The 25,875-nt window shown below is 49.0% G+C and overlaps 2 protein-coding genes and 1 long non-coding RNA gene across 4 annotated transcripts in view; 1 reads left to right on the forward strand and 2 right to left on the reverse strand.

Moving 5' to 3' along the window:
- Positions 1–25,875, forward strand: part of LOC136106993 (enhancer of mRNA-decapping protein 3) — a 361,619-nt gene that overhangs the window by 18,319 nt on the left and 317,425 nt on the right. The window contains exons 5-7 of the mRNA XM_071813765.1: positions 79–232; positions 1,801–2,018; positions 3,086–3,303. Coding sequence (XP_071669866.1) covers positions 79–232; positions 1,801–2,018; positions 3,086–3,303 — 590 coding nt within the window. The remainder of the gene's footprint in view (positions 1–78; positions 233–1,800; positions 2,019–3,085; positions 3,304–25,875) is intronic.
- CLK3 (CDC like kinase 3) lies at positions 6,806–14,530 on the reverse strand. The gene is made up of 13 exons (XM_065847741.2): positions 14,443–14,530; positions 13,790–13,938; positions 13,033–13,240; positions 10,859–10,952; positions 10,509–10,575; positions 9,670–9,786; positions 9,287–9,453; positions 9,032–9,126; positions 8,557–8,686; positions 8,027–8,109; positions 7,582–7,661; positions 7,396–7,486; positions 6,806–7,200 (listed from the first exon to the last, which is right to left on the reverse strand). The coding sequence occupies exons 2-13, from the start codon at positions 13,936–13,938 to the stop codon at positions 7,015–7,017; spliced, it is 1,467 nt and encodes a 488-aa protein (XP_065703813.1). The 5' UTR covers positions 14,443–14,530; the 3' UTR covers positions 6,806–7,014.
- Positions 16,086–18,113, reverse strand: LOC139829007 (uncharacterized). 2 transcript variants are annotated; one of them, XR_011741164.1, is made up of 3 exons: positions 18,046–18,113; positions 17,137–17,228; positions 16,086–16,989 (listed from the first exon to the last, which is right to left on the reverse strand). It is a non-coding gene; the product is annotated as an uncharacterized lncRNA (long non-coding RNA). The 2 variants fall into 2 exon arrangements; XR_011741163.1 differs by lacking the exon at positions 16,086–16,989 and having other exon boundaries at positions 17,113–17,228.

Here is a 25,875-nt window from a genome sequence, read left to right on the forward strand (position 1 = left end):
TGAGTGCTATGATATAAAACTTTACCAGTCCACAGCATCCTGAAATCTCTCTGATGGTAGCCTCTCTTTGAACCCTAGACTCCGGGCTGGTTGTTCCAAGCGTCTCTTACGAGCTTCACAAGAAGCTGCTCTCGGTTGCTGAGAAGCACGGGCTGACTCTGGAGCGCAGGCTGGAGATGACGGGAGTGTGTGCAAGTCAGATGGCTCTGAGCCTTCTTGGAGGACCCAACAGGTAAAGCTGTGCCCTTTTCCTGTGCTGGGGGTTTGCCCCCACTAAGCAGAGCTTGACTTATCTTGTTCTGCTAAGCGGGGGTGAGGTAAAAGAGGCTGGGAGGTTACTTTGGAAGTCAGTATAATGTGGATGCCCGCTGCTACTTTGCTAGTCCCACAGCTGTCACCTCTCTGCCTTCCCTGCCTCTCGAAGAGAAAACTCATCCTAACACCATGCAGACCTGTGTTTGTAGCTGATGCATCAGCCTGTTCCCAAATAAACATGACAAGTGTGAGGCTCGGGCTCCTGAAGCAGGAGGAGAACTTAGAGGAGGTTTCCATGTTCACACTGCTTTTTTTTCCAAGTCTAGCCTCTCTGGAAAAGAACTGGCTGAACATACCAATGTGGATGAATGACTTACTAAGCATTTCTCTTTGGCTTCTGCATCCCAGAAGCAGAAGTGCCTCTTGTGTCAAAGACAAAACAGAGCTGAGATTTTTCTCTCTTCTTACTGGGCATTTTTTCAGGGAGCTGAGTTTTGCAGATTAAACTGTTTCAGAATTTCTGACGAGCTGCTCCTTTTAGCAAATAAGTAAATCTTTCCTTTGTTGTTTTTAAGTGGTACAGTTTTATGATGTCAATAAAACCAAAAGTCAGCTCATGAAAACAAAGTGCTGCTTAGCTTTCCACAATGCTAAATTACCGTTCAGGCATCTACACCTAAACTGAGAATATCCTGCTCTTTTGGAGGCTCGGTTTCTGAGCAGGTTTGGAGTGCACTTACTGCTCTTTGCATGAATATATGTGCTGACTTTTTTGAAGAGGTCTGCTCTGTGCCTGCCCTTCCCATAGCTGTTGATGTGGGCAGACAATTGCATGTGTATTTTTATGTTGTTGATAGATGCTCCAAATGATTTGCTCTTGAGATGGAAGGTGAGCCCTTACAGATACCCATCTGTTTATGCAGCAGTACTTACCTGCAGTCCAGGACCTGATCATTTGATTGAGAGCAGTAAGTGAGGACATACCAGGCAGTACTGAACCTATCAGCTGAAAATCACCACCCTTGATGGCTTGCAAGACATTTAAATAAATCCACTTTATTTTGCAGTTGATGAGGCTTAAGGAGTAGAAAGTATTTTTTCTTCTTCTTTTTAACTGTGGCTCTGCTGATGGGATAACTCGCCCCATATTTTTAAGGCTGTATATTTAGCTTTCTTCTAAAATCAGAGGGGCAGAGAAAAAGGCCTCCTAAAAGCAGAATTGCACTGGCTTCAGCTTTGCTGCATGAGCAGTGAAAATGCCCCCTGCTTTGAAAGTTCAAGTTGGCTGCATGATGAACCAGGATAGAGCGAGACCTTGTGCTCTGCTGCGGGTGCAAGGAAGCCTGGTGGGAACCTGCAAGCAGAGCAGCTCTCTAGCGTCAGCGCTACAAAAGGATGTGGGTTCCTTCTCAGAGGCAACGGAAGATTTGCAAAACACCTGAAAATTTGCATTTTAGAGATTTTTTTTTTTTCTTATTTTCCCTCTTACAGGAAGAAGATAAGAGGTTCTTGGGTTTAATAAGTCCCTTTTTGTCTGTGTTTTAGGCTAAACCCGAAGAACGTGCATCAGCGGCCCACGGTAGCCCTGCTGTGCGGCCCCCACGTGAAGGGGGCCCAGGGGATCAGCTGCGGCCGACACCTTTCCAACCATGATGTCCACGTCATCCTTTTCCTGCCCAACTTTGTCAAGATGCTGGAATCCATCACCAACGAGCTGAACCTCTTCAGCAAGACGCAAGGCCAGCAAGTGTCCAGTGTTAAAGGTAAGCGAGGAAGGGGCAGCTCTGTTTTCCGCCGACCTGTGCTGCTCAGCTCCCCAGCGCTTACCCGGTTTGGTGGCACCATCTAGTGGCACCACCACAGGCAGGTGGCTGGTGGGACAGAAAACTTGAGAGGTTCAACAGTGGAGTACTTGTGCTGGTACAGATGTTTCCTGTATGAACAGATATAGAAAAGCTGCTGTATGGATCTGAGTCAGAGCAGCCGCTCTCTGAGGATAAAGGCCTGCCTTGTTCAGCGTATCGACACCGCAAGTAAATGAGTGTCCAGCTGCTGCTTGAAACAGAGCAGCCAGCTTTGCTGAACTGGTCCCAGCAGCTGTCAAAATTCATGTCTTTTAGTGCACCCTGGAATCATCAGCTGATGCTCCAGCGTCTGGGAGAGAGCTGGCTTCTGTTCGTCATTTTCAAACCTGTTTCATTTAAACCTCTTGGGAGAAACAAAGCTGGGAATTAGGGCGCTGCGCAGTGTTTTGTGTTGCGGGGGGCAGAGGGGGCTGTGTGTGCTGGCTGAGCTACTTGCCTGTTATCAAAGATCATAAAATACTTTGCACCGAGGACTCTGCGGTACAGAGCAGATGAGTGCAGCGAGCCCTGCGGAGCTCGGTGGGGCAGGCAGCAGTGCAGCGCACAAGCTGCCTTTCCATAGCAAAGGTAGCTGGCAGATTCCAGAAAAACAGGCCTGTTTTTCAGCTTGTGGAATAGCAAATTATCCTTTTATAGTGGAGAGAGAACACCACTTCTTCCCTGGGCTGGTGAGCCAGCTCAGCAGCAGCATCTGGGGCTGCTCAGGTGCTGAACACTTGATGAGATTTTGTACCAAGAGACTGAGTGTTCTCCAGAGTGCTAAAGAGCTTTTAAATAGTGGTGACAGTGTGTTTTACAGAAGGACAGCAATAACAACAGGCAAGGTCAGCCTGTATGGAGTGAGATTGTGAGTGCTAGAGGGGAAAAAAAATATCTGCTGGCAGTGCAAGGAGGGAAGGCACTGAGCCTTAGTTTGTGGTTTCAGGCTGGTCCTCAGTGCTCAGCAGTGTTTTTGTTTCTTTCAGATCTCCCAGATACCCCTGTTGACCTAGTGATCAATTGCCTGGATTGTCACGAAAATGCCTTTTTGAGAGATCAGCCTTGGTACAAAGCAGTCGTGGACTGGGCTAACCAGAACCGGGCACCTGTCCTCAGCATAGACCCTCCGATCAGTGAAATGGAGCAGGGCATCGACGCCAAGTGGTCGCTGGCCCTGGGTCTGCCCCTGCCCCTGGGCGAGCGGGCAGGGCGCGTGTACCTCTGTGACATTGGCATTCCCCAGAAGGTCTTTCAAGAAGTAGGAATAAACTACCACTCGCCCTTTGGTTGCAAATTCGTCATCCCCCTGCACTCCACTTAGAGCCCAGATGGCCACGTGGCTCTGAAGGGAGAGAAGAGAGAAGGAGGAGGTCTGTCAAATAAGCTGTCCGGTGGATCTTGACTAGTAAACTCGTGACGCCTTAAGGATGTGAAGTTCTGGGGAGTTTTCCTTCCAGAAGAAACATTGTGTATTAAAAAAAAAAAAAAAAAAAAGAAAAATAATAATCATAAAATGAAACAAAAAAAGAAGGAAGCGAATGTTCCTGCGAAGCTGTTTTTGTTCTCTTGTGCCATTGTATGAAGGAACACGCAGGAAGATGATGATGTCTGTCCCCGGCAAAGGCTGCCCAGGCCTGGCCGGGAGGCTGTTTAATGAGGGGGTGTACGTAGAGGTGGTACAAGTGACACATGGTTTGGAGATTTGTGTTTCTTAGTCCTTCTGGGCAGATAGACCTAGCAAGGACATCCTGGTGGGAACAGCACCCCTTGAGTGTGTAGAAATAACCTTCTGTTGCAGTTGTATCAGGAGGGAGAGGATTTGTTTTCGTTCCATTGTTCTTTCTCACTCCCCCTCTCCTGTTTTCTGTTCCTGAAGGCAGCTGTAGCTCACTCTCCCTCCTGACCCCTCAAGGAGAGGGTTCCCTCTTCGAAAAGCTTGTGTCAAGAGCCAGAAGCTCTCAGGTTGCACACGCTCTGGGAACTAGGCTAGGCCTTATTTGCTTATATACTCTGGCTTTTTGTTTGTTCATTTAGCGGATGAAACCCAGGTCTATGGGAGCAAGGCATGTTTTGGAAAAGAACTTTTCCAGGATAGTTGGTTGGTTTTGTTTTTCTTTCTTTCTTTCTGGCACAGCGAGTGGCTGAATCAGGGAAAGGATCATGAAGCAGGGCAGTGTCACCCTGGGTTTGTTGCGTGGTGTATGGTGCAGGTGAAGTTTGGGTGAGTTCCCCCAGTGCTTCCAGTATCCCTGCTGCGCTCAATGTGGTTTGGGATGTAGGTCAGGGATCCCTTCATTCCCTTTGGGCTTAAAGCCTGAGTGCAGGGTGGGCTTGTGTGTGTGTCTGTGTGCTGGGAACCAGCTTCAGGCAGGAAGGACTTGGGTCCTGCTGCCCTCCCAGAGGGCTCTGCTCTGAATTACCGTAGGGGATCTGCCCCAGGTTGCTTCCTGTGCGTTGGGTTTATCTTTTCCTGTGTTCATTTTCTTGGCCCGACGGGGCCTTGGTGTGGTGCCTGAGCAGGGACAAGCTGAGGAACTGTCAGCTGGCTCTGGGCACCTGTCACACTGGCTCTGGGCATGTTCTCTGGAGGCTTTGTGCACAGGAGCTGACCCAGGGGAGGGCAAGGTGCTTGGCTCTCTTCCTGCTCACTCCTGATGCCCTGAGCACGGACAGGGCTTGAAACTGCTGTTCTTCTGGAACCTTTCCCTATCCCCAGAGCTCCTGCAGATACCTTGCACAGACCCTGTTCTGGCAGCTGGGAGAGCTTCAGAGCTTCAAACGGAGCCTTTCTCCAGGGGAGCTGCATCCCTTCTGAGGCCAAAGCGCAGGAAATGTGTGGAAATGGTCTCCTTGGTGTAGCTGCTCCCTCGCTGTGCTCTGCTGAGCAGGTAGAGTCCCACCGAGCAAACCCACTTGTGTGCTGAGTGGTGAGGATTCACACATCAGGCACTTGTTTTTCCCTTGCATCAGCTTCAAACAAAGGCCAAGTATATCAAAGGAGGAGAGAAGAGACTTCCCTGGTTGAAAAGCAGCAATTGAGTAATTAATACTGCCTGGAAGTGGGGAGTGATGGGGCTTTGAAGCCCCAGCCCACAAGGCTGGAGAGCGCTGGGCTCATCCCTACCACCACCTGAGGTCTCTTCGCCTGCCAAACCTCCTGCCCACTGCCGTATCTACCTCAGGAGGACCAAGGGCTCTGCCCCTCTCTGCAGCCGGACCCCCAGCTCCCTGAGCTTTTTTCGCCGACGAGGTTTAGATGACTGACCCATGTCCGCGGGCTCACGCCGAGTGGCCTTAGATGGCCGGGGGACCCTTGGGTGCTGTGATGGGTGTAGCTCTGCCCTTGAACGGTTCCTCTCCCGGAGGAAGGGCAAAGGCCCAGCACCTCTTCCGTGGGTGACCCACATTTCTGCAAGGCCTCCAGTGGCATTTAACAAGCTGTGGTTGGGACTCTGCAGTGCTGGGAAGGGGTAGCGATGTGGTTGGTTATTTCAAATGCAAACGTGAGCCTTCCCTCTGCCTTTCTTGTTTCTTTGGCTGTTTTGGCTTCTTTAGCCAGGCAGAGGAGCAGCGGTTGGTTTAAAACGGTGGACAAGTGTCCCTTGGTTGTTGCTGTAGTACAGTGTTAGGTTTAATCCCCTTGTTTTTACTTTCCTTGCTCAAGACACTCGAGAAGAGAACTTGCTCTTTCGGTTTTTGCTTTTCTTGACATTTCTGGGTTTGGCTGTTCAGCTGTCGATTGTACGCATTGAGCAGTAACAGTGTAGAAACGTTCAGGGCTCCGTCACTGGGTCCTTTTCTGCCTCTGTGCTGGAGCTACACACCCAGAAGGGCACTGGACCAGGTCAAGATGGTTTTTTGCAGGGCTGGCAGCTGGGAACAGGTCTCTACTCGCTGCTGCCTGGCGCCAGGGAGCACTGAGGCCCCATGAAGCAATAGGTTCCCCATGTTTAAGCAAAAAAAAAAAAAAAAAAAGAGAAAAAAAAACCAAACCAAAAACCGAGCAGTGTTGCACCACAGGAGGGTACAAAACCTCACCTGTGCAGTGTTTCGGGTGCAGCAGGCAGCTTTGGGCTGTGTTTGGCACAGTTAAACTTCACAGTGTGCTCACTGGCTGGAGAGGAGATTACATTTGGGTACTTGGCCGTACTTCCCCTCACGTAACAAGTTTTACTTGAGGAAGTGCTGGGCTCACCCATGTGAAATGCATCTTTTGTGCAGGTCTGAGCTCTTCTGGAGCACTTAGAGACGCAGGAAGGGGTCTTGGTCCCTTCCTTTCCCACGTTACCAGAGTTAATTCAAAGAATGGCACACTTTAAAAAATCTGTGTTTGAGATAGTTTCTACCCCAACCTTAACCACCATCATAGGAACTGCCCGCAAGTGCTGCTCCGGTCACTAACGTGAAGATCACTGCACTATGTCACTGCTTGATATTCCATTTGTGACCTAATGTTTGTAATGACTAATTCCTGCCGCTACTGGGGGATGTCCTGAAATAAAGTGCAACTATTCATGTGTGCTATTCGTGTACAGCTATTTATTGCTGGGGGAGAGTTCGGTCCACTCGCCCTTGCTTTTCACCCTCCAGTGAAGCAAAGATTCCTGCTGCTTAGTTTCCAGTTAATGTTTTTAACATCTCCATCTTCCTTTGCAGAAAAGGCAAAGCTGGGAGCAAAAGAACCCTCTACCTGCCTACAAGGGAAGTATCAAACAATAAGAAACACTTTATTTTAACTTTACAACATATAAATAGACAAATCTGTGCTTTCCAATGTAGCTTTTCTTCCCCTCCCCTATCCAAGGTCTTTATTGCAGCGCCCCAGCCCCTCTAAATTCGGGGACAAGAGAGGGAGCGGGGCTGAACTGCCGAGGCTGGACCGATCCTGTATGTACAAATCCAGCAGGCATCGCTGTCATCTGCTGAGGTCCCGGCTGGCACCTCGACCGCACAGCATCCTTTCCTCTGCGGAGAGGCCAGCAAAGAAGGGGTGCAGGAGGGCTTCTGAGAAGGTGATCCTCCGGGAAGGGTCGAATTCTAACATCCTCCTCATCAAATCAAAGAGCTGGGCATGCTCCAGCGAGTCGTGCAGCATGTACGTCTGAAACAGAAGGGCACTGAACCCTCGGCCCTGGTTTTGTGATGCGCAGCGAGGTCACAGCTGTTTCCCTAGTGCCTGTCCTGCTTCAGCCAGACCAATAAAATCCTGTTTCCCAGTTATTCCCATCCCCAAGCCCCACTTAACTGATCTCAGGCAGGGAACCACAGAGCAGTTCAGCCACGGAGCAGCACCTACCCGCAGGGGCTTGCAGTTCTCTTGGACATATCGCCCATCGGACGTGTTCTCATCCCATACCAGGTTCCCGTTGTGGAAATATTTTTGCTTTCTGGAGAAGAAAGATGATGTTCAGTAGGGCTACACCCATGTAGCTAACTACAAACAGTTAACTGGACTGTCTTGAGTTCAGGAACAGGTTCTTACCGAGTCCTGTGGATCATGTGAGATGGAATTGGCCCGAGGACTTTTTCCATCATGACAAGATGCTCACGATTCTCATGGGTCTGCAAAGCGAAAAAGCAATGGTACATTAATTCAGAACATGGAGATCCGATGGCAGGAGTTCTGTCACCTACACCAGTACAGGGAAGAAGGGACAAGCCTCTGTCAGGAATGCTGTAGCTCCTGTCCACCTGTACTTCTTGATTTTTCTGTTCTTCACAGGCACAGTGAAGACACCAGAAGTGATCTGAACCTCATCCTTCCAGCAAGGCACGAGTCCGCAAACCAGGGGTTGTTCAGGGCTTATTTTCAAACTCGCCTTCTGATTTTTAGTGCCTGCTCTGCATTTCCATTCCCTTCACCCAAGTCTGAGCTCTTTTAGACACTAAGGATTTGTAGGGGACGGTGTCTCTTGCACAAATCGTACCTGGAAAAGCGTGAAGCCACGGTAGTACTCAAACAGAATGCAGCCGGTACTCCAGACATCGCATGGCTGCGCCCAGCCCAGCTCTGCAAAGAGAATCACGTTAACGTTGCCCTCCCAACAAACCCCACCAGATTTCTACTTGCTCCTCGCTGAAACTGCCAGGATGACACGGAGACAGCCCTACAAGTTATCTGTGTGATTTCCAGCGTTCTGCACACTGGCAAGAGGACTGATTCAGTTTCAACTTACGCTGACTCCGTGTTCCCCCAGAACCAATTTGAACACTTCTCAAGTCTCACAGGTTTTCCTCGGCTCTCTGCGCTGCATCTCACTATCTGCAAGTTCCTTCCACACAACCAGGACCTCAAGACTACTGAGGTGATGTTGCAGCAATGCACGGAACAGGCTATCCCCAAGAACTGGAGCGTTCTCAAGCTGGTTTTCCTCTAGACAGCACCATCCTACAGCATCCCTGGGACAACTGTGCTCCTCCACCCGCCCGAGACTCCCGAAATCCCAGTGACACTCACCCAGAATCACTTCTGGCGGACGGTAGTGCCGGGTAGCCACGATAGTGGTGTGGTGCTCGTGATCGAAGGTGGCACTTCCAAAGTCTGCCACACGAATGCTCGTGTTCCGAATGGATTTCTCCTCACAGCTCTGCAAGCAAACAAGAAGTCCTCAGAGCTTCTAAGAGCTGGTTCAGGATTAAGCTGGGCTTTGAGAAGAGCGCTCTGACCCCAGAACCGCTGTGTCTACACTAATCAGAAGGATTATACTGAAACTCTGAGCTCTTTACGTCTGAGATCAGTGTTAAGGAAAGCTGCTCCACTTCATGGCCTGGAACTTTTACAGCTTTTAGAAGATATGAGAGAGAGAGAAGAGGTTCAAGTTCCAGTTTCTTCTCACTAAACAGACTTTTAAGGCCCTGTGGGCACGTATGGAACACGGACGCAAAGGCAGGCTATTCCTGGTCTAGTCCCCTCTCTTTGGGACATAACCCACCTTTTTCTCGTTGTACAGAGTGTCAAAATCCGAGTTGACAAACAGGATGTTTTCTGGCTTGAGGTCAGTGTGAGTCAGCTGGTTGTCATGTAAAACTACACAGGTGGCGGAGACAGAGAGAGAGAGAAAAAAAAATATATATATAGAAGAAGCAGACACTGCAGAACCCACATAACTCTGCCCATCAAAGCACAAAGCCAACTCAGCTCCCTCCCAACCCGCTCTGGGGGCACATGGTGGCCCTGGGTGACGTACATCTCAAGGCATGGCAGAGCTGGTAGGCCATGTGCCGGATCTGAGGGAGAGGGTATGGCTGGAAGTTATTCTCCTTCAGGAACTCAAAAGTGTTCTTGCCCAGAAGCTCAAAGGCAATGCACATGTGGCCATGGAAGTTGAACCAGTCTGACATCAGGACACACAAGCTGTGGGGAGAGAAAGACGTGAGGGACTTGACAAAACAGTCGTTCTCCCTGTTTCTAGCTACTTCAGGAGCAGTTGGTGAGCAAAAGCTCTGAGCCAGCTGACTCAGAAGCACGGTTTTGGTTAATTTGCCCTGTGTTTCTCTGGATGTCACCCAAGCAGGCCACTTGCCTGTAAGGACATGGCATTGCCTACCCAGGAGTCCTGCAGGAACTTACAATTTATTCTCCTTGTCCTTCTCTTTGATTTTTTTCAGGACATTAATTTCCAGCCTGGCTGCTTCTCGGTACTTTCCAACATTTTTTATGATTTTCAGTGCCACCTGAGATTTGCCTCTGTAAGGGAAGAGACCAAAGGATGGAGTCAGAGAAAAAGCCTACATCTGGATGTCCTCAGTCCACAGAGAGAAGCCACATCCCAATCACCTGAGTCACGTTTCTGTGTGTTAAAAGGGTCCCAACAAAGCTCTCAAGGTCTGCCAAAGACTTACGCTGCTTGACCAGTAGTTAATTTGAAGCAAAAAGCTATTGCTGAGTAACAACGCCCCAGGGAGAGCTGCAGCCGGCTCTGCCAGCGCAGGTTCCTGACACAGCAATCTGTAAGGTCACCGCGCTTCCAGCAGCCACCTCCCTGCTCTGGCAGTGCCAGAGAGATTTCGGGGGAGGCAGGAGCTGCCAGCAGCTCCTCCACTGAGCTGACTTGGTGGCTCGGAGCCAGACAAAAGGTCAGGAAGAGACAGGGGTCAAGTGCAATCACAGGAGAGGTTAAAAAAAAAATAAGAGAAGCTGGAGTTCACAGCCTGTGCTGAAGCCCTCAGCTGTAGAACGAACTCCCCTACTTCCCTTAACACATCAGCCTGCAAAGTCAGGGGCTCAGGTATGAACCAGGCCACTTTCTGCTCCCTCTATGAAATAACTTCTGCCACAGCAACAAGTGGAAGGTGACAAGAGTTTGGTCTGGCAGAGTCCCAGGCCAAACCAGCAGCATTAATCCTGCCGCGCTCGTAAGTGTGACGCAAAGGGGTCACAAGACTCGTCTGGAAGGGAAAGACGCCCACCTGGCATGGTCCACGCACTCCACCACTTTGCCAAAAGTGCCTTCGCCAAGGCTGCCGACAATTTCATCTAGGAGAGAAAACAGGAGCGGATGTGAACTTCAGAGGCTTGGCGAGAGCTGAGGTCCTGCAATTTCACAGCAATCAATTGTCAAAGCAAAAAAAAGAAATAAAGTCTCTCACTGCTACACTCTTTAAAACTCAAGGCTCTATTGTCTGCCTCAGGCAATTTACTGCTCAGTCCATTTATAAGCAATAAAAACACTAGAGACCCCTCCAGTACAATACGAGAGATCTCGTCTAACATGGGGATAGAAAGTAGAGAGGTAAAGTTTTACGAAAGGTGGCTGTACATCGCTCTTGAAGCCAATCGCCGATCCTGCACACCAGGTGGCCTTCCTTGTCATCTTCCACGCTCCTGCTGCGCTTACTGCTCTGTTGGCTTCTCTGTACGCACCGCCCCCCGAAACGGCATACGACCAAGCGCGCCCAGTTCCGAGTGGCAGGATTGTGTTGTCATTCAAAGGTGGAGATGACGGTGCGGCGGTGGGCGGATTTTCCAGATCCCAGCATTTCATAAGGCACACAGCATATATAACGATAGGGATATTGCAAGGGACACGTCAAGACACAAAACTAACTTCAAAACAGAAAAGTAATCAACAGCTACAGGTATGTAAAGAAAAAAAATCTCTCATTAGCTATGGCCTCCGGTGCCTCTGAGGCAGGAACATTCCCCCTCTTCTCCGAAGGGGAGCAGCAGCTGCGGAGCCGCAGGGTCAGGGTGGCTCAGCTGGGCACCACCGTTCCCCACAGCGGAGCAGCTCCCTCCGCAGCACCCGAGGATGCTGCCGGAGGCGGGAGAAGAAGGAGGGTTTTGCCAGAAGAACATCATTTTCTCTGCTGGCAAAGGTGACGCAGAGTACGCGAGCTGTCAGTTCAGACAAGTTGTCCAGTAGAAGCCAGGGTAGCAGTTCTCCCTCCCTCCGTGCAGCTCGCTCATTTGTACCTCAGTTAACAAATCACCAGTGACCCAGAGCCGTGTCCTACCCCCACTACAAACCAGCCCTCCCCTTCTTGAGGGAACCAACTACCACACCGATTCTGAATCCACACGTCCCACTGGCTGCAAACAGACCTGCTGTTGCACAGTGCCCTTGGGATGTGATTTGAAGCCTGGGAGAACTTTTAGGAAGAGGGATGGTTGAATGAATCCCCAGGGAATGTTTCACTCCACTTCAGGCGTCTTTTTCACACCTGCTACTCTGAGCTTCTACTGGAAAACCAGCCAAACGCTCCCAAAAGGACCTGGGGTCCATAAAGCAAGCTGCCCTAATTCCTGATCTTTTTCTACTTAGCCTTAAAAATAGTTACAATCTCTACAGCCACAGACATTAATATAAAGCTCTATTTTTCCATGCCTGAGCTTCTATCAGGCTTCTCTTCTGCACCCGTCACCCCCATCCCCGCCCCCAGCTAATCCAAAATAATGACCTACAATGAAACCCCAAAAGATGAGCTGAGAGGGAGGAGAAGGCAGAGGGGAGAGTTGAGACAAGCTGGGAGACTTCAAAGGACTGAGATCAGGCCAGCCCAAACCTGTACACCATTATCACTGCACGCAAAACGCACTGGAGCATTTTCCTCATAACCCTGGCTCTTTCTAAAACTAAAATTAAAAAGTCAACTGGGAATAAAAGGAGGAAAGCAACAGACAGTCAGAACTTCCCAGCCGTGCAGATCTCCACTCTAACTACAGGGATCAAGACTCGGTCGCTTAAAAGCAACAAACTTGGGAAAGATGGAAATGTTCCTTACAGGAGCAAAGCATCAGACATCTGGTCTGATACCTCAGAACACTTCAGTGTATTCCCAGTTCATCCTTGAAAGGAATACTACATTTCAGGGTGGAAAACAGGGAAGTTTAACTCAAAGCAGTTGAAATGCAAGGACACCTGTGTGGCACTAGGCAGAGAGGACACGTGTGTATCCTCAGGGGGTGGGAGCCTTTCTCTGAGCACAGCAGGACAGGGGTTAATCACCGCAGGGAGCACCGGGCTGACGGATCCCATCTGGGATCCTGGCACAGCGTCCACCCGCCCTGCCTTCGCGGGAGCGCTCCGTACCAAACCCCCCCGCGAAGCGGCAGCGTGCAAAGTGAGGCCCCGGCTGCATGTAAACCCAAACAACGCCGATCCCCCGCAGCAGACGGGCTGGCCTGCGGCCAAGGCTCGCCCTGTCAGCCTGTCCTGTCTGCGCCATTTCCAGCTTTCCCTCATCCCCTCCTCGACCATAACAAACGCAGCTTAGTTTCCTCACCTATTAAAGCTACAGGGGCTGCACTAGTAAAAACCAATAGCTACAAACGCTTCCCGCTTAACAAAACACAGATTTTTGGATTATACATTCCACATAATGAAAACAAACATAAAAAAAAAGAAAGGGATTAGAGGTACTCACCCAGTGTTCAGAGCTGAAAGGAGGTAAGAGCAGTTAAAACCCTGATCTCATTTTGGATGCTACTCACCGAGGAGGCACTGCTACAAGACCTGGTCCTGTGTTTCCGGCAGTAGTGCGGGTGTTTCTTTGGACGGTGCTGCTCTCTGCCTCGGGATCGCCGCCAGTTTCGCGAGCGCGTCGAGTAATAATCTTCTCCAAAAGATGGACTTCGGTCTTCAAATCTGTAGGCGTCGCTGTCCCGTCTGTATCTCCTGTGGTAAGGCATCCTGTCATGGCTGCAGCACAAACAAGAACATGTTTAAAAGCCTGGAAAAAGCACGAAAGGCAGAGTCCTGCTCAAAGTAAGTGCTCTTGGTCCCGCTGACTGTTTGCAAAAGCCTGTTTTCATCTAAATCAGAGCTGAAGCACAAAAGATGAGTTAGCAACACACAGATATTTTCTGAGAGCATAGGGGTATTGTTACTTTAAATTAGATTTGTAATAATTTCAGAAGGAAGCAGGTGGCTGGGAAAAATAAAACACTTCAATGTCTTCACAGCATTAGAACTGGGAAACACGATTCCAGGGCACATTCTCCCTTGTTAATATTAAAGACATGGCTCTGGGACGAACTTTTGGGTAGATGCAGAGGCAGAAACGTGTCAGGGACAGCACGCACGATTAAGCCCTTGACTTCCATCCCTAGGATTTACGGGTTTAAAGCTGATCCGCAGTCAGGAAACCAAAGCTGCCACTGCTCAGCGCCAGCTCCCAAACACAATCAGAACAGAGGACGGGGGTCTCATCCCCCCTGCTTGCTCCCCCAGGCCCCAACCTGCTCTCACCTTCTGGATCGAGATCTCCTGCAGAGATCCCTGCGGGGTGGGTACCGCACCCTCCCCTCGTAGTCCCTGCTCCGCGATCTCCTCCTCTTCCAGCGCTGCCCCAGGTAGCTCTCCGGCTCCGGGGACCGGTATCTCTTACAGTGGTGCATCTGAGGGCAGACGAGAGGTTTCCCCGCTCCAACCGGGCCCGGTTCAGGGGCTCCCGGAGGGGACAAGGACCTTCCAAGCCCACCGGAGCCCCCGAGCCGAGCGGTGTGGGCAGAGATCCCCGCAAAGGGCGCTGGCAAGGACGGGACCGGGGAAGGTTTTAAGCCGGAGGCCTCCCCTGGGAAATGGGCTGTTTATAAGAACGTTACGAGTTATTTCTCCGCTGCCTCCTACAAACACTCCGGTACAAAACGGCCCCACCGCCCCTGGCCCGCGTCACCTGCGCTAACGCTTTGGCAGGGAGGGAGCGGAGCGCTCAAGGCCGCGGCACCGCCCGCCCCGGCACCCGATCTCCGCCGGGGACACAAGTACGACAGCGGGGCGCTGCGGTTGGGCCTAGGCCCGGCCCTATCCGCCGGCCGCCCCAGCCCCGCTCCGCGCCCCCGGGCCGGCCCCGCTGGCTGCCCCCAGCCCCGCTCCGCGCCCCGGGCCTTCCCGCCGCTCACCGCCCCTCCAGTCCCTCCGCGGCTGCGGCCCGGACCCCCGGCCCAGCAGCGCCGCCGCTCCTACTTCCGCTTCCGGCGCCGTCCGCCTCTCCCCGCGCGGCCAGAGCGGCTCCGCCCCGGGCCGCTCTCGCTGCCTCTCTATGGCGTGGAGGTCGCGGTTAACGCCCGCCGCGCCGGGCGCTGTCAGCCGGTGTGAACGGGCTACAGGGGGACACGGAGGGACGAGGGCTGCCCCGGCACGACCCTCTGCACCTTCACACGGCTGTCCTCACCGCAGGCTGCCGCGCCGTGGCCATCCTTGCCATCACCATCCTCACCAGGGTCTGCCGTGCCATCACCTTCCTCGCCATCACCTTCCTCACCATCACCTTCCTTACCGTCACCTTCCTCAACACGTCATCCCTTTCCATGGTCTTCCTCACCATGGCCATCCTCCCCCTTGCCAGGACCTTTACAGCCACGGCCTTCCGCACTATGGCCTTCCTCACTATGGCCATCCTCACCATCACCTTCCTTACCACTGAGCCTTCCTCACCGTCACCTTCCTCACCACTGAGTCTTCCTCACCATGCTCATCCTCCACTCAGCCTTCTTCGCCGTGGCCTTCCTCACCATGACAATCCTCACAATGATGATCCTCACTGTGGCCTTCCTCACCATGGTGACCCTCGCCATGGTGACCCTCGCCGTGCTCTGCATCGCTGTCGTTGTCCCCATGGTGACCTTCCCTTGGGGCTGGAGATGGCTTCTGGCCAGGTGGGCGAGGAGCTGCTGGCAGAGGTTTGGTGTCCAGCTCAACCTGCAAGGAACGAGGGCCTCAGTCCTGTTTATTTACAAATTAGCACCACAGAGGGGTTACGCGGATAGGGCTTTGCTGTCACCCACCCATGCGTGGTGCAGAGCAGTTGGGTTGGGATCGTGGGTTTGAGGTGGGACTGGGCTCCCTGCACCTCTGCCAGGGCCATCGCACCCCGTGGTGCTGGGTGTTCCCTCCTGGTGCTGGTTCTGGGCTGGTGGGAGCCACGGCTGGGCCATCTCTGGGGCTGTGGTGTCCACCAGCGTGTCCTGCCCTGGGCAAACCCAGCTGACTCCCCTCTGTTTATTGCACACCCCTGTATGGGCCTTCCTCACACAGGGGAGTTTGCAAAAGCTTCTCGATTAATGTGTGCTGCTTCCTTCCAGCTAAACCAAGTGCTGTCCTCCTATGAGACCTTCCTGCAGGCCAACATCCTCGAGTTCCTGTGAGTGTGCGGCTCTGCCCTGGGGTGACAGATGGAGAGGGGTGGGTTTGGCTCCGAGGGAAGGGCTGGTTCAGGAAAACACCCCAGAGACAGCAGCTGGGGCTGGGGGCTGTGCTCCCTCCCAGGGCACCATCCCAAGGGGTTCCTGGTTAAAGGTGTTTGAGGCTGCAGATGACGCCTCCAGAGACCTCTCTGTGGGGAGGGCTTCACCCCAACAGGCACAGCACCTGATGATGGGGGCTCTTAGTGCTGCCTGCAAAGTGAGGATTTTCAGCCAAAAGTTTGTTTGTGGGATTTGTTGTTTTTTCGCCTCCTCACCGCATGTTTATGCCCAGTGTGGGACTGGGCTCTGTGTGGAGGCAGGAAGCAGGCTGTGCATACAGACACACACACTCCAAAAGGTAATTTTGATTATTTATTTTATAATCAAAGTCAGCCAGGGCAGAGCCTCTCTGCCAGCAAACCCTCACAGTGCTGCAGCCTGGGGGCTCCTTCCTCCTCCTCCCCGAAGCTGTCACCGATTACAGTGCGGTTCACCCTGCACTTCCATCCGCTCCTGCAGGAGCAAAACCTTCCTCATCCTCTTCCACTTCCTCAGCAGGTTCTCCTGGGCAGGGGCCCAGGACTGAGCAGTGGAGCTGCCCGGCCCGATCTGATCCATCGAGCTCTTTATTTCAGCTCCAGCCCCAGCCCCAGCCCTACAGTGATTTTTTTCAGCTCTTTTCCCACAAGTTTTTTTTTTTTTTTAAACTCCATGAGATTTCAGCCCCAACCCTATAGATTTTGTTTCAGCCCCAGCCCCAAGATGTTTATTTCAGCTTCAACCCTATAGATTTCAGCTCCAACTCCTGCTGCAGATTCTTCATTTCAGCTCCAGGTCTCCATCAGTTCAGCTCCAGCCCCGCAGGTTTCTCTCAGCTCCACAGCTCCCATCTGCAGTTCAACTCGGGGATTTTTCAGCTCCAGTGTTTTTCCCACAAGCTTTATTTCAGTTCCAACCCTATAGATTTTATTTCAGCTCCTGCCCCTTCCCCAAGATCCTTATTTCAGCTCCAGCCTCAAGATCTTTATTTAAGCCCCATCCCTACATATTTGTTTCAGCCCCAGCCCCTTTTCTTCCCACAAGCTTTATTTTTTTTAGCTCTGAGATTTCAGCTCCAACCCTATAGATTTATTTCAGCTCCAGCTCCTGCTGCAGATTCATTTCAGCTCCAGGTCTCCATCAGTTCAGCTCCAGCCCCGCAGGTTTCTCTCGGCTCCACAGCTCCTGTCTGCAGTTCAGCTCTGGGATGTTGCAGCTCTGGCCCTACAGTGATATTCTCAGTTCCAGTATTTTTCCCACAAGCTTTATTTCATCAGCTCCAGCCCTGCAGTGATTCTTTCAGCTCTGGCCCTATAGATTTTTATTTCAGCTCCAGCCCACATTCTGTATTTCAGCTCCAGCCCTATGTACCTCATTGTGATTTCAGCTCTGTGTTTAGCGCTGAAGCTAAGCTGAATCTCTGTCCTGGTTCCAGCTCCAACTCCTTCCTCCGGCGCTGTGGGCTGTTGACAAGGTTGTCAATCAGTCACTGTCACCACTCACACATCAATACGAGCTGCCACCACTGTCCCGATATCGCTTTGATTGGCAGGTCCTAAACAGAGCCTTCGTCCCCAGCCAATCGCAGGCGTTGGCGGGTGGTCCCGCCCCTCTATGCCCCGCCCAGCCCGGAGCGGCCACTCGCGTCCCCAGGGGCAGCGCTCGGGCCGGGGCTGAGCCCCGAAACAGCCCCGACCCCGCACCCCCGAGGGTTTCCAGGCCCGAAGCGCAGCCCTGCGGCTCCGCTCCCGGCTCTGCGAACAGTGGGATCGCAGTTTGGGGCTGGAACCCCCGGGGCGATGGGGAACGGGGAGCGACCCCAAAGTGCTTGTGAACTGGGGGCACCTGCATGGGGAAGGAACGGGCAGGGGGCAGCACCCGCCCCGAGGAAGCTTTATTGGGCCTTATTACACCTTATTTAAGCTGTTACACACTGTGCTTATAATAATATAAGAAAATAGTAACAGTTTTATTATTGAGTTATATTATTTGAGCCCCGCAGCCACAGGGGGAGCGGGGTCTGGCCCCCGCAGCGCCGCCTGGGCCTCCCCCGATCCGCCTCCATCCCCCAGCTCCCGCTTCGGTTCCACTCGGGACCGGTTCCCTCACCGCCCCGACCTCCGCAGCCCGATCTCAGCGGGGAGCAGCCGGCGGGGGGGGGCGGGGCGGGGCGGGCCTCGCTCCTCATCTTCCCGCGCCGCTCCTACCCTCAGCCGCTCTCCCCGACAAGAAGCGCGGGCTCCCCAGCAGCGGTCCCACCGCCCCGCTCCCAGCGCTCACCGGCGGCCTCAGCCCGCGGAACCGCAGCACCACCAACTCCCACGGGCGCCACTCCACGGCAACACTGATACGTCCACGCACACTCACTTTATAGTCTTCGGCCCCGCCCTCCTCACCCATTTAGCCAATCCCGACCCGAGGCTGCTCCCGGCCCCGCCAATCCAGCCCCCGCCCGTTTCAGTTCCACCCAATCGCGGCCCGTCCCTTGGATCCGCCCGCCGGGTGCGGAGGTGGGGGCGGCTCGTCACTTGCCGTGTGGGGACAGCGGGACAGGAACGGCGGTTTTTGTGTTTGGACTCGGTGTTCGGTTTGCAGCTTTGCACTTGTTTACATGTGCGAATAAATCTCTCTGTGTGAGCCGGCTCCACTGAGGACCGCGGTGAGGCATTAACTGCTACGTGTATGATTCAAGAAACTCTGGAGATTGCAAATAAGACTGGTTGTTGGGTGTGTACTCGCTTTCCAGAGCAGAGTGATAAAGAGATTCCTATGGGGGCCCGGGCGCGCACCGCTGGGAGCTGCAGTCCGCGGAGGCACAAAAGCGCCTGGACTACAACTCCCAGCGGCCCCCGCGGCAGCACGATTTAACCAAGTTCGGCTTTTTTTCCCCGAACATTACTCGAACAGCCGCTCCCACCCACTTCGACCCGGAGACGGCGGGAGCCGGCTGCCGGGACACGGCATAAAATAAGAGAGCGCACAACTAGGTTTGATTTGCTTGTTTCCTTCATTTTGGTGGGTTTTGGGGCTTCTTTGCATTTTATTTAAAAGCTGATCAAGGGGTGGGACACACACACAAAAGGGCGGTTTTGAGCAATGAGCACTGCAGATCTGTGCCCAGGCTTGCTAAGGTCTGGTAGCTCAAGTGAAACGCACTCCCAGGGGTGCTGGGTGAAGTTTGAAACAGTTATTTAAAAACACGAGAGGATGAACCTTGTATACCAAGACTAGCAGAGTATGTACCTGATATGCACATAAAAAAGTATTTGAGGTATAACTCCTGTCAGTTGGCTCCTTTAAATAAAGAATGACTCCTGCCGGCAATAGCTAACCTAAAGATATGTGAATCAGTTGTAGGTCAGCTTGCTGCTCTAACAAAGGGCAGAGTGACTTGCAAACAGCAAGTCATAAGCTACAGAGACGACCTTGCAGCTTTAAACACTTTGGAGCCTCACAATTAGTTCAGTCTTGTTTTAGCACATATATATATATGTCGAGACTGACAGATAAAGTGTCCTTTAGCTGAACGTTGCTCGTTAGAGGCTGAAATGATTATGTAACCAATATGCAAATGTGAAACCAATTTGCTCTTTAGGACTGACCAGAGCAGTGATAAGATTCTGTATGTCAGGCACTGACATGCTGGCTTCATTCCAGCATCCGCCCTCGCGCAACTCTGAAAGACCCAGCGTGTCCGCCTCTGTGTGTAAATGGGCCCCGTTTGCATGAGAACTAGGAAGATAACGCGGATTCTGTGCAAACGGTTGTGCAAACCGTTCATTTGCGGGAGCGCCGCGCGCAGCTGCTGCGCGCGTGTCCGCCGCTGAACGCGCCGCGCGTGCCTCTCCTCATTGGCCGCCGCTTGAGGCGGTGTCTCGCGCCGTTCCCGCCCTTTTCTCTGAGGGAAGCCCGCGCGCCGCGGTAGGTTCTCGCTTTGTGATTTTTGTGTGTGTTTTTCATTGTAATATTTGGGGGCTGTGTGTGGTTTGTTTATTTTTTTTTATTTTTTGTGAGTTTTTCGTGAATATCCACAGTTGCCTTTGATTGGAGACAAAGGTTCCGGTTTTTCTGTGTTGGTAACATGGGCTGAGGTGTTTTCTGAGCCTCCCCGTAGGTCCTGCTGCGCTGCCTTCACCTGGATGTTTTGAGAGAGGTGGTTATAACAACGAATGTATACCATAATTGCAATATTATGTGTAAAGTATGCTTTTTGTTATGACATTATTATTTTTGCCGTATTTTTCCATCTTCCTTGCGGCTTTAGAGGGTACGGCTCCTGATCCCGAGGAAACATTTGGTGATTACGGAGAAATAAACTTAACAGCACAGTCAATTATACTGTTAATTATTTTATTGACAGCGCTGGGGAGCTCTGGGGATCACCCTCCATAAATTCTCCCTAGACTGGCTGCTCTTGTGTTGCTTATATTCACATAATTATCACATATGCATTACAATTTTTGAAAATTTTGATATGCATCTATACTAAGAAATAATTGATGATGTTAGTTATAATTGTTTAGTTTCTTACTTACGATACATCTTTTAATTATTGGTTAAATATAAGCACTCTGCTTCTAAACAATGTTATTACTTAATATTCTGTCTCCCTCTTGTCGTGCAAAAGGATTTAAAACTTGGAAAAATATCCCCTTGTTTTGCAGGTGTCAGAAAGTATTTATTATGTCAATTGGTTAATGATGGCTGTGTCTTTTATAACTTAGTCACAGTACACATTAATTTAGCGGCTTCTCTTCCATTCCTCGCTTTTCAATATACTTGCAAGTTCTTTTGCAATATAAATCTACAAAGTATTATAATCTCGTGTTGCGGTACAGCATAGCTATTTGTTACCTGATAGCAGTACCAAATAAAACATTGTAAAAATAGTAAATAGAACATAGTAAAAATTATTAGTATTAAAATTAGTCACAAGATGTATAATTTTTAGTGACTTAGTGTAATACTTCAATTTATTCCCAAAAGGATTTGCAATTGCTCATATTTCAATACTGTCTAACAGTCTTTAATTTGTAACAAAATTCATTATTGTCAAGACTATAACGATCACCATTAATGCCAACAAGGGATAGTTTGCAATTTCAGATTTGACCTGTGCAGACATTAGTTTTAGTTCATTTGGGGCTATAATAGTTTTCAGTAAAGATTTGTGTAAAAGCATTTGTTACTGCAATTACGCTTTTAGAGTTACTAATATGAATGCTGAGAGAACTGTGAAACGGTACCTCTGGTTCTGACATCTGTTTCATATCTGGTGCTTTCTTCACTCTTCAATAGTGAATCCAGGCAGGTTGCTCATTAATCTTGATTGCAGTAAAGGCTGCCAGCAACACCTGGAACGGTCCATTACACTTAACTTCTAAAAAGGTGCACCTGAAAAAGCTTTAACATAGACTTAATCTCTTGGCTTGAAAGAAAACTTTTCCTTGGCTCAAGGCTTCACTTTCATTCTGAGCGGCACTAAAGGTAGTGCTTGATTCCACTTCAAATTAGCTTCTTGACAAATTTTATTTAACTGCTGTTTGATTATATGATTCATTTTCTTTTCTACCTGCCTACTTGCTTCAGTCTTGTAGGGAGTTTGCAACTGCCAGTCTCTAATGCTTTACTGACTTGCAGCACTACCTGTGCAACAAAATATGGCCCTCTATCAGAGGACATCACAGTGGGTACCCCAAATGGGGTATGGTCTCTTTTAACAAGTCTTGTCTTAATAACAGTTTCGGAGACCCAGGCATGTATAAGAACTTATCAATTCCAGTTTGTTTTCTCAATTTATATTTGATTTATTGTAAAAAGGAAAGCTTTCTCTTGTTGGCCAGTAGCTTCCACTCCAGTTACAAAATCTTTATTTACTGATATCAGTTCCTGATTCAAAATGAAATAAGATGCTCCAGTATCAATTAAAAACTTAGTGGTTTTTTTTTTTCCCTGTTTTCTTCTTCCCTCTCTGAAGCTTCATCATTTGTCACCTCAGAAGGTAAAGACACATCATCTTCAATTCTACCCCCCCATGAGGGCACATAATCTTCTATCCTCCCCTCTCATCAGGGGAGTTTTCTGTCTGATTCTACACGTTTCAGCTTCTGTACTTTGTTTGGCTCCTTTTCCAATATTAAGACAAAAGGATCCTGTGGTACCAAATTAATACCACATTATTTTTGCCACTCTGAGTGATTTTGCAAAGCAAACAATATATCAGCATACAGGACTTGACTCTGTTTTACTTCTCTCTTCAAGAATAATATTAAAGTATCATAACTCAAAGTTTTTTTAGGAGACCACTTTTCCTCGTCATCTAATTTATACAATGGCCACTGATTATAATATTTCATAAAGGTTTCTCTAGTCACATTATCACCAGGTGGTTCCCCAATCTCTTTCCTTTGAGCTAAAATACACCGTCAGTCTCTCAGCACTACTGTACTGTCTTCCCGTTATGCTTTATACAGAACAACACAGCTAATCTTATAACCAATAATAACTAGGAGTATTAATACTAAAAGTTACCCACAACATACAATCCTCACCATTTATACTCCAAGTTTATTCCACTCTCTCCAAAACTTAAAACTAACATGAAACAATTGGGGCACACAGCTCAAATCTTTGTGACACTCAGCACTACAATTAGGACACTTTACAACTTTTGCCTTTTGGAGTGTACTTCCATTTTTTGTTTAAGAGAGACAAGGGGACTATTGATGTGTGCTTCTGACAAGATTTGTTACAGAATTGCTGTTGCAGTCACAACAGGTGGATGATTCTGCTGTCTGCAACATTGAAGCTTATTGGCAAATGGTATAAATTTGTCTAAAACTAGTTTTGCCTCAAGAATGGAGTTTTGTGGCTTTTACTAACATCAGTTTGAGACAGAAGAAATCTTTGTTAACAGGTGGGCTTTTTCTAAAGCGAGAGAGTCAGTTACTTCTTACCAGCTCTGGCTGTTGCTCTTTGATGACTCCGTATGGACTGTGAGTGCCTGGTCACTGTGATTGTAATAGTGCGTTTGCCCAGTTTTCCTCATGGAATTCTCACTGGAGGACAGGCCCCATACCCGGCAAGCGGTTTTCCCCATTTCCTCAGTGTTGCCAAACAAATAAGTGTGCTTCTAAGCTGCAGTCTGTTAAGAAATTATTCTTCTGCCTGACACTTTTCTTTTTCTCTTGCCTGCATCCTGTTTTCAGATGACTACATCGGTTACTAACCCAGAAGAGCTGAGAGGACTCACACCACAAATGCCCAGTAACTGTGGGCATTTGAGTCTCCAGGACCGAATGGCTGCAGCTACAGCAGAACAAGAGGAGCTCTGCAGTTTTGAGACATCTTTATTCCCTGTACACGGTGGCACCAACATGGGTAAGTTTTTACTATGAAGAATAAAACAAATATAGAGCAAAGTGACAAGGGGCATTCACCTCGCTTGGTTGCAGCACCACGCTTGCAGCCATCACCAAATGTGATACATCCCTTGTACGACAGATAACAGGTTTTGAACCATTGGGTAACGTGTGTTCTTTCAAATGTCTTCGCAATGATTCTAAAGCAAATGCAGTGAACTCATTTCCACTGACTTTGCTCCCTTCTGCACGCGAGCACTGTGATTACAGGATTATCATTGCGATAAAGTTATGGTTAGAGAAAGTATCTTTTGGGATGTCTCTGTGCACAGAACAAATGGGCCTTGCAGAAGAGAGCACAGCATTGCTTTTAAAATAACTTTGTTCTGTTTGTTTTTCTCTGAGGTATTTATAATTTTACCAGCTGTATATTGCATTATTATGTGATGCCGGTGTTTCCCTTTTCTGCTTGTGCCAATAGGAATATTTCAGGTTTTTCAAGCAAAGTGTGGAGGAGTAGCATGCTGTAATTTCGGTGGTATTTCTGATTAGAATATGTGTTAGTGTGTAAGAGTTTGGAGGATGAGGAGGGTCAGAGAGGAGAGAAGTATCGAAAAAGCGAAAGGTTGAATAAGAGTACCTGAATGTTTTAACCCTTTTTAGTTAATATGTAATTAAAGTTATTGAGCAGGAAATATTGAGTTTCCACTAGTGTTATTGAAACTGGTGAAACTAGTGCTATTGGGTTGCCACACACGATTTCTAATTCTGTTCTGAAAGCCTTTTACTTTCCTGTTGCTCTCAAAACCAGTTTCAAATCTAACAGATGATTACAAATATTCGCTTTTGTTAATTAAACCCTAGTCTAGCATTCAAAAATGCAAGACATAAATCTATTTGATTTAGTTTATATAGACCTTTTAAAACAGGACTGTATAAATGTAAATACATTTGGCCCTTTGAAGGCAACCACGAGGCTGGTGTGGCCCCTAGTGAAAATGAGTTTGACAACCCTGGTCTATACCATGCGTCTCTCTCGGAAAGAGACACTCAGAACACAGGATGGGACAGCACATCTGTTCCCAGAAGAGTTTCATTTGGCCTCCTATCACTTGATTGAAAGTGTGATGTGAGCCAAATCAACATTATATGCATACTCTTTGACCGTACGCTCAATAAGGCTGTACATATCTGTCTCTTTCATGATCTACTTCTGTTTTTGCTAAAAGCAGACTTTAAGACACAAACTATATGCAAACACTACTGCGTCTGTTGTCATTGGGCAGAAAGGAACTGATAAGCACAGTGAAATTGTGTGTCTTTTCAAAATGCTGTGTTACAGCTTACAGTTATTAACATGTATGTGTTGTAAGCACTGCTTCCTTCTTACAGTTTGTGGAGAGATACCTATTTTGGCTTTTGCTTACAGACAGCTTACAAAGAAAACTCTGAATAATTTATCGTTTTCCTTTGATCTTTTATGTTTTGATGAATTACAAAGCTATACACATGCACTTTTATCTTGCCTGTAAGTGATTTTCAGTGTAACTTCCTGTCCTGAAGCAGAGGTGCAGGCAATCAGTAGAAGATGGAGTAAGAGGTTATCTCACCATCACTGAATTTATCAGATTATTTAGATAGAACACCTCTAAAGAGTTTCTGTGTCTGTAATTACATTCCACCACCGATAGACTTGAGTGTTTTGTGCTCTGTAGCTATGTGAAAAGTAACGGCTTGCATTCAGGTTGATATTGCTAAATTGAATTACCATTTCTGCACATTACTTTCTGCCTCAAGCTGAAATAATTCCATTTGTGGTACTAATTGCTGCGATTCCCGTTTATTTATTAACCTCCATACCCACCTCTATGCCGAAGTACATGCAGGTACTAAAACTACTGTGTTTCTAAACAGGGCCCATGCAACTTATGCTGTAGAATTATTAATTAATCAGAAGCGGTGAGGGCAGGATTTTCCACGTGTCAGTGTTCTGTATGTACATGGTCAGTTCTGGAGAGCTTAGGCTTTATACAAGATTCAAAACCAAATAATTTGAGTCGTGCTTTTTGACCCAGTTTCAGCAGTGTAAATGTGTACTTTTTACCCATTGTACATACCTTGAATACAGCTCATACAGTTCTGGTAGGTGAGGTATTATTAAAATGTGGTGTTGTGTGTACTTTAATTATGTACGTTTGACTTGGGTACATGCCTTATGCCTTCTCTTTCCTGGAGTCCGGTTCACTAGTGCTCCTGTTACATCAGTAAGCCTTTTAGAGGGTTGTGCTAAATAGCCAGATGGTATTACATCTGTCCTTTTTTTCTGATCTCTGCAGACAGTATAGAGGTGGGTGGAATATTGCAAATAAGGATTGACCAGAGTGACCATGTTTCCATTTGTGTTGATAAAATGTACCAGCATAACATTTATTTACATATTTATTCATTCATATATTTATGTGTTCACTTTGCTTTTGCTTCCTTTTTCCCTGTGCCTCCTTTACCATCTAGACACGGTTCCATATCAGGACTCAGGTGCAAGAACTCGGCAATGGCTGTTTCTTTCTTGTGTGAAAAACTGGAGCCCTCCACATTTGCCCTATGGACAGCTACACCAAAAGGGAGTTGACAGAATGTGCTTGTGCTGTTACAGAAAAGGTAAGAAAGACATCCCTGTGTGCTGCCCCACAGTGTTTGTCTACCGAGATTCCCCAGGGAGTTAACCAGACAAATTGTTTGGGTTTAGGAA

This window comes from Patagioenas fasciata, chromosome 12 (genome assembly GCF_037038585.1).
Source record: "Patagioenas fasciata isolate bPatFas1 chromosome 12, bPatFas1.hap1, whole genome shotgun sequence".
Classification (NCBI taxonomy): Eukaryota; Metazoa; Chordata; class Aves; order Columbiformes; family Columbidae; genus Patagioenas; species Patagioenas fasciata.

What these genes read in the sequence shown, in the direction of transcription:
- CLK3 (XM_065847741.2), bottom strand. Translation starts at nt 13,938, where the DNA reads ATGCACCACTGTAAGAGATACCGGTCCCCGGAGCCGGAGAGCTACCTG. An exon ending in AAGGACAAGGAGAATAAATT is followed by an intron (nt 9,454 to 9,669) that starts GTAAGTTCCTGC and finishes CTCTCCCCACAG; the next exon opens with CTTGTGTGTCCTGATGTCAG. An exon ending in GTGGCTTCACGCTTTTCCAG is followed by an intron (nt 7,662 to 8,026) that starts GTACGATTTGTG and finishes TTCGCTTTGCAG; the next exon opens with ACCCATGAGAATCGTGAGCA.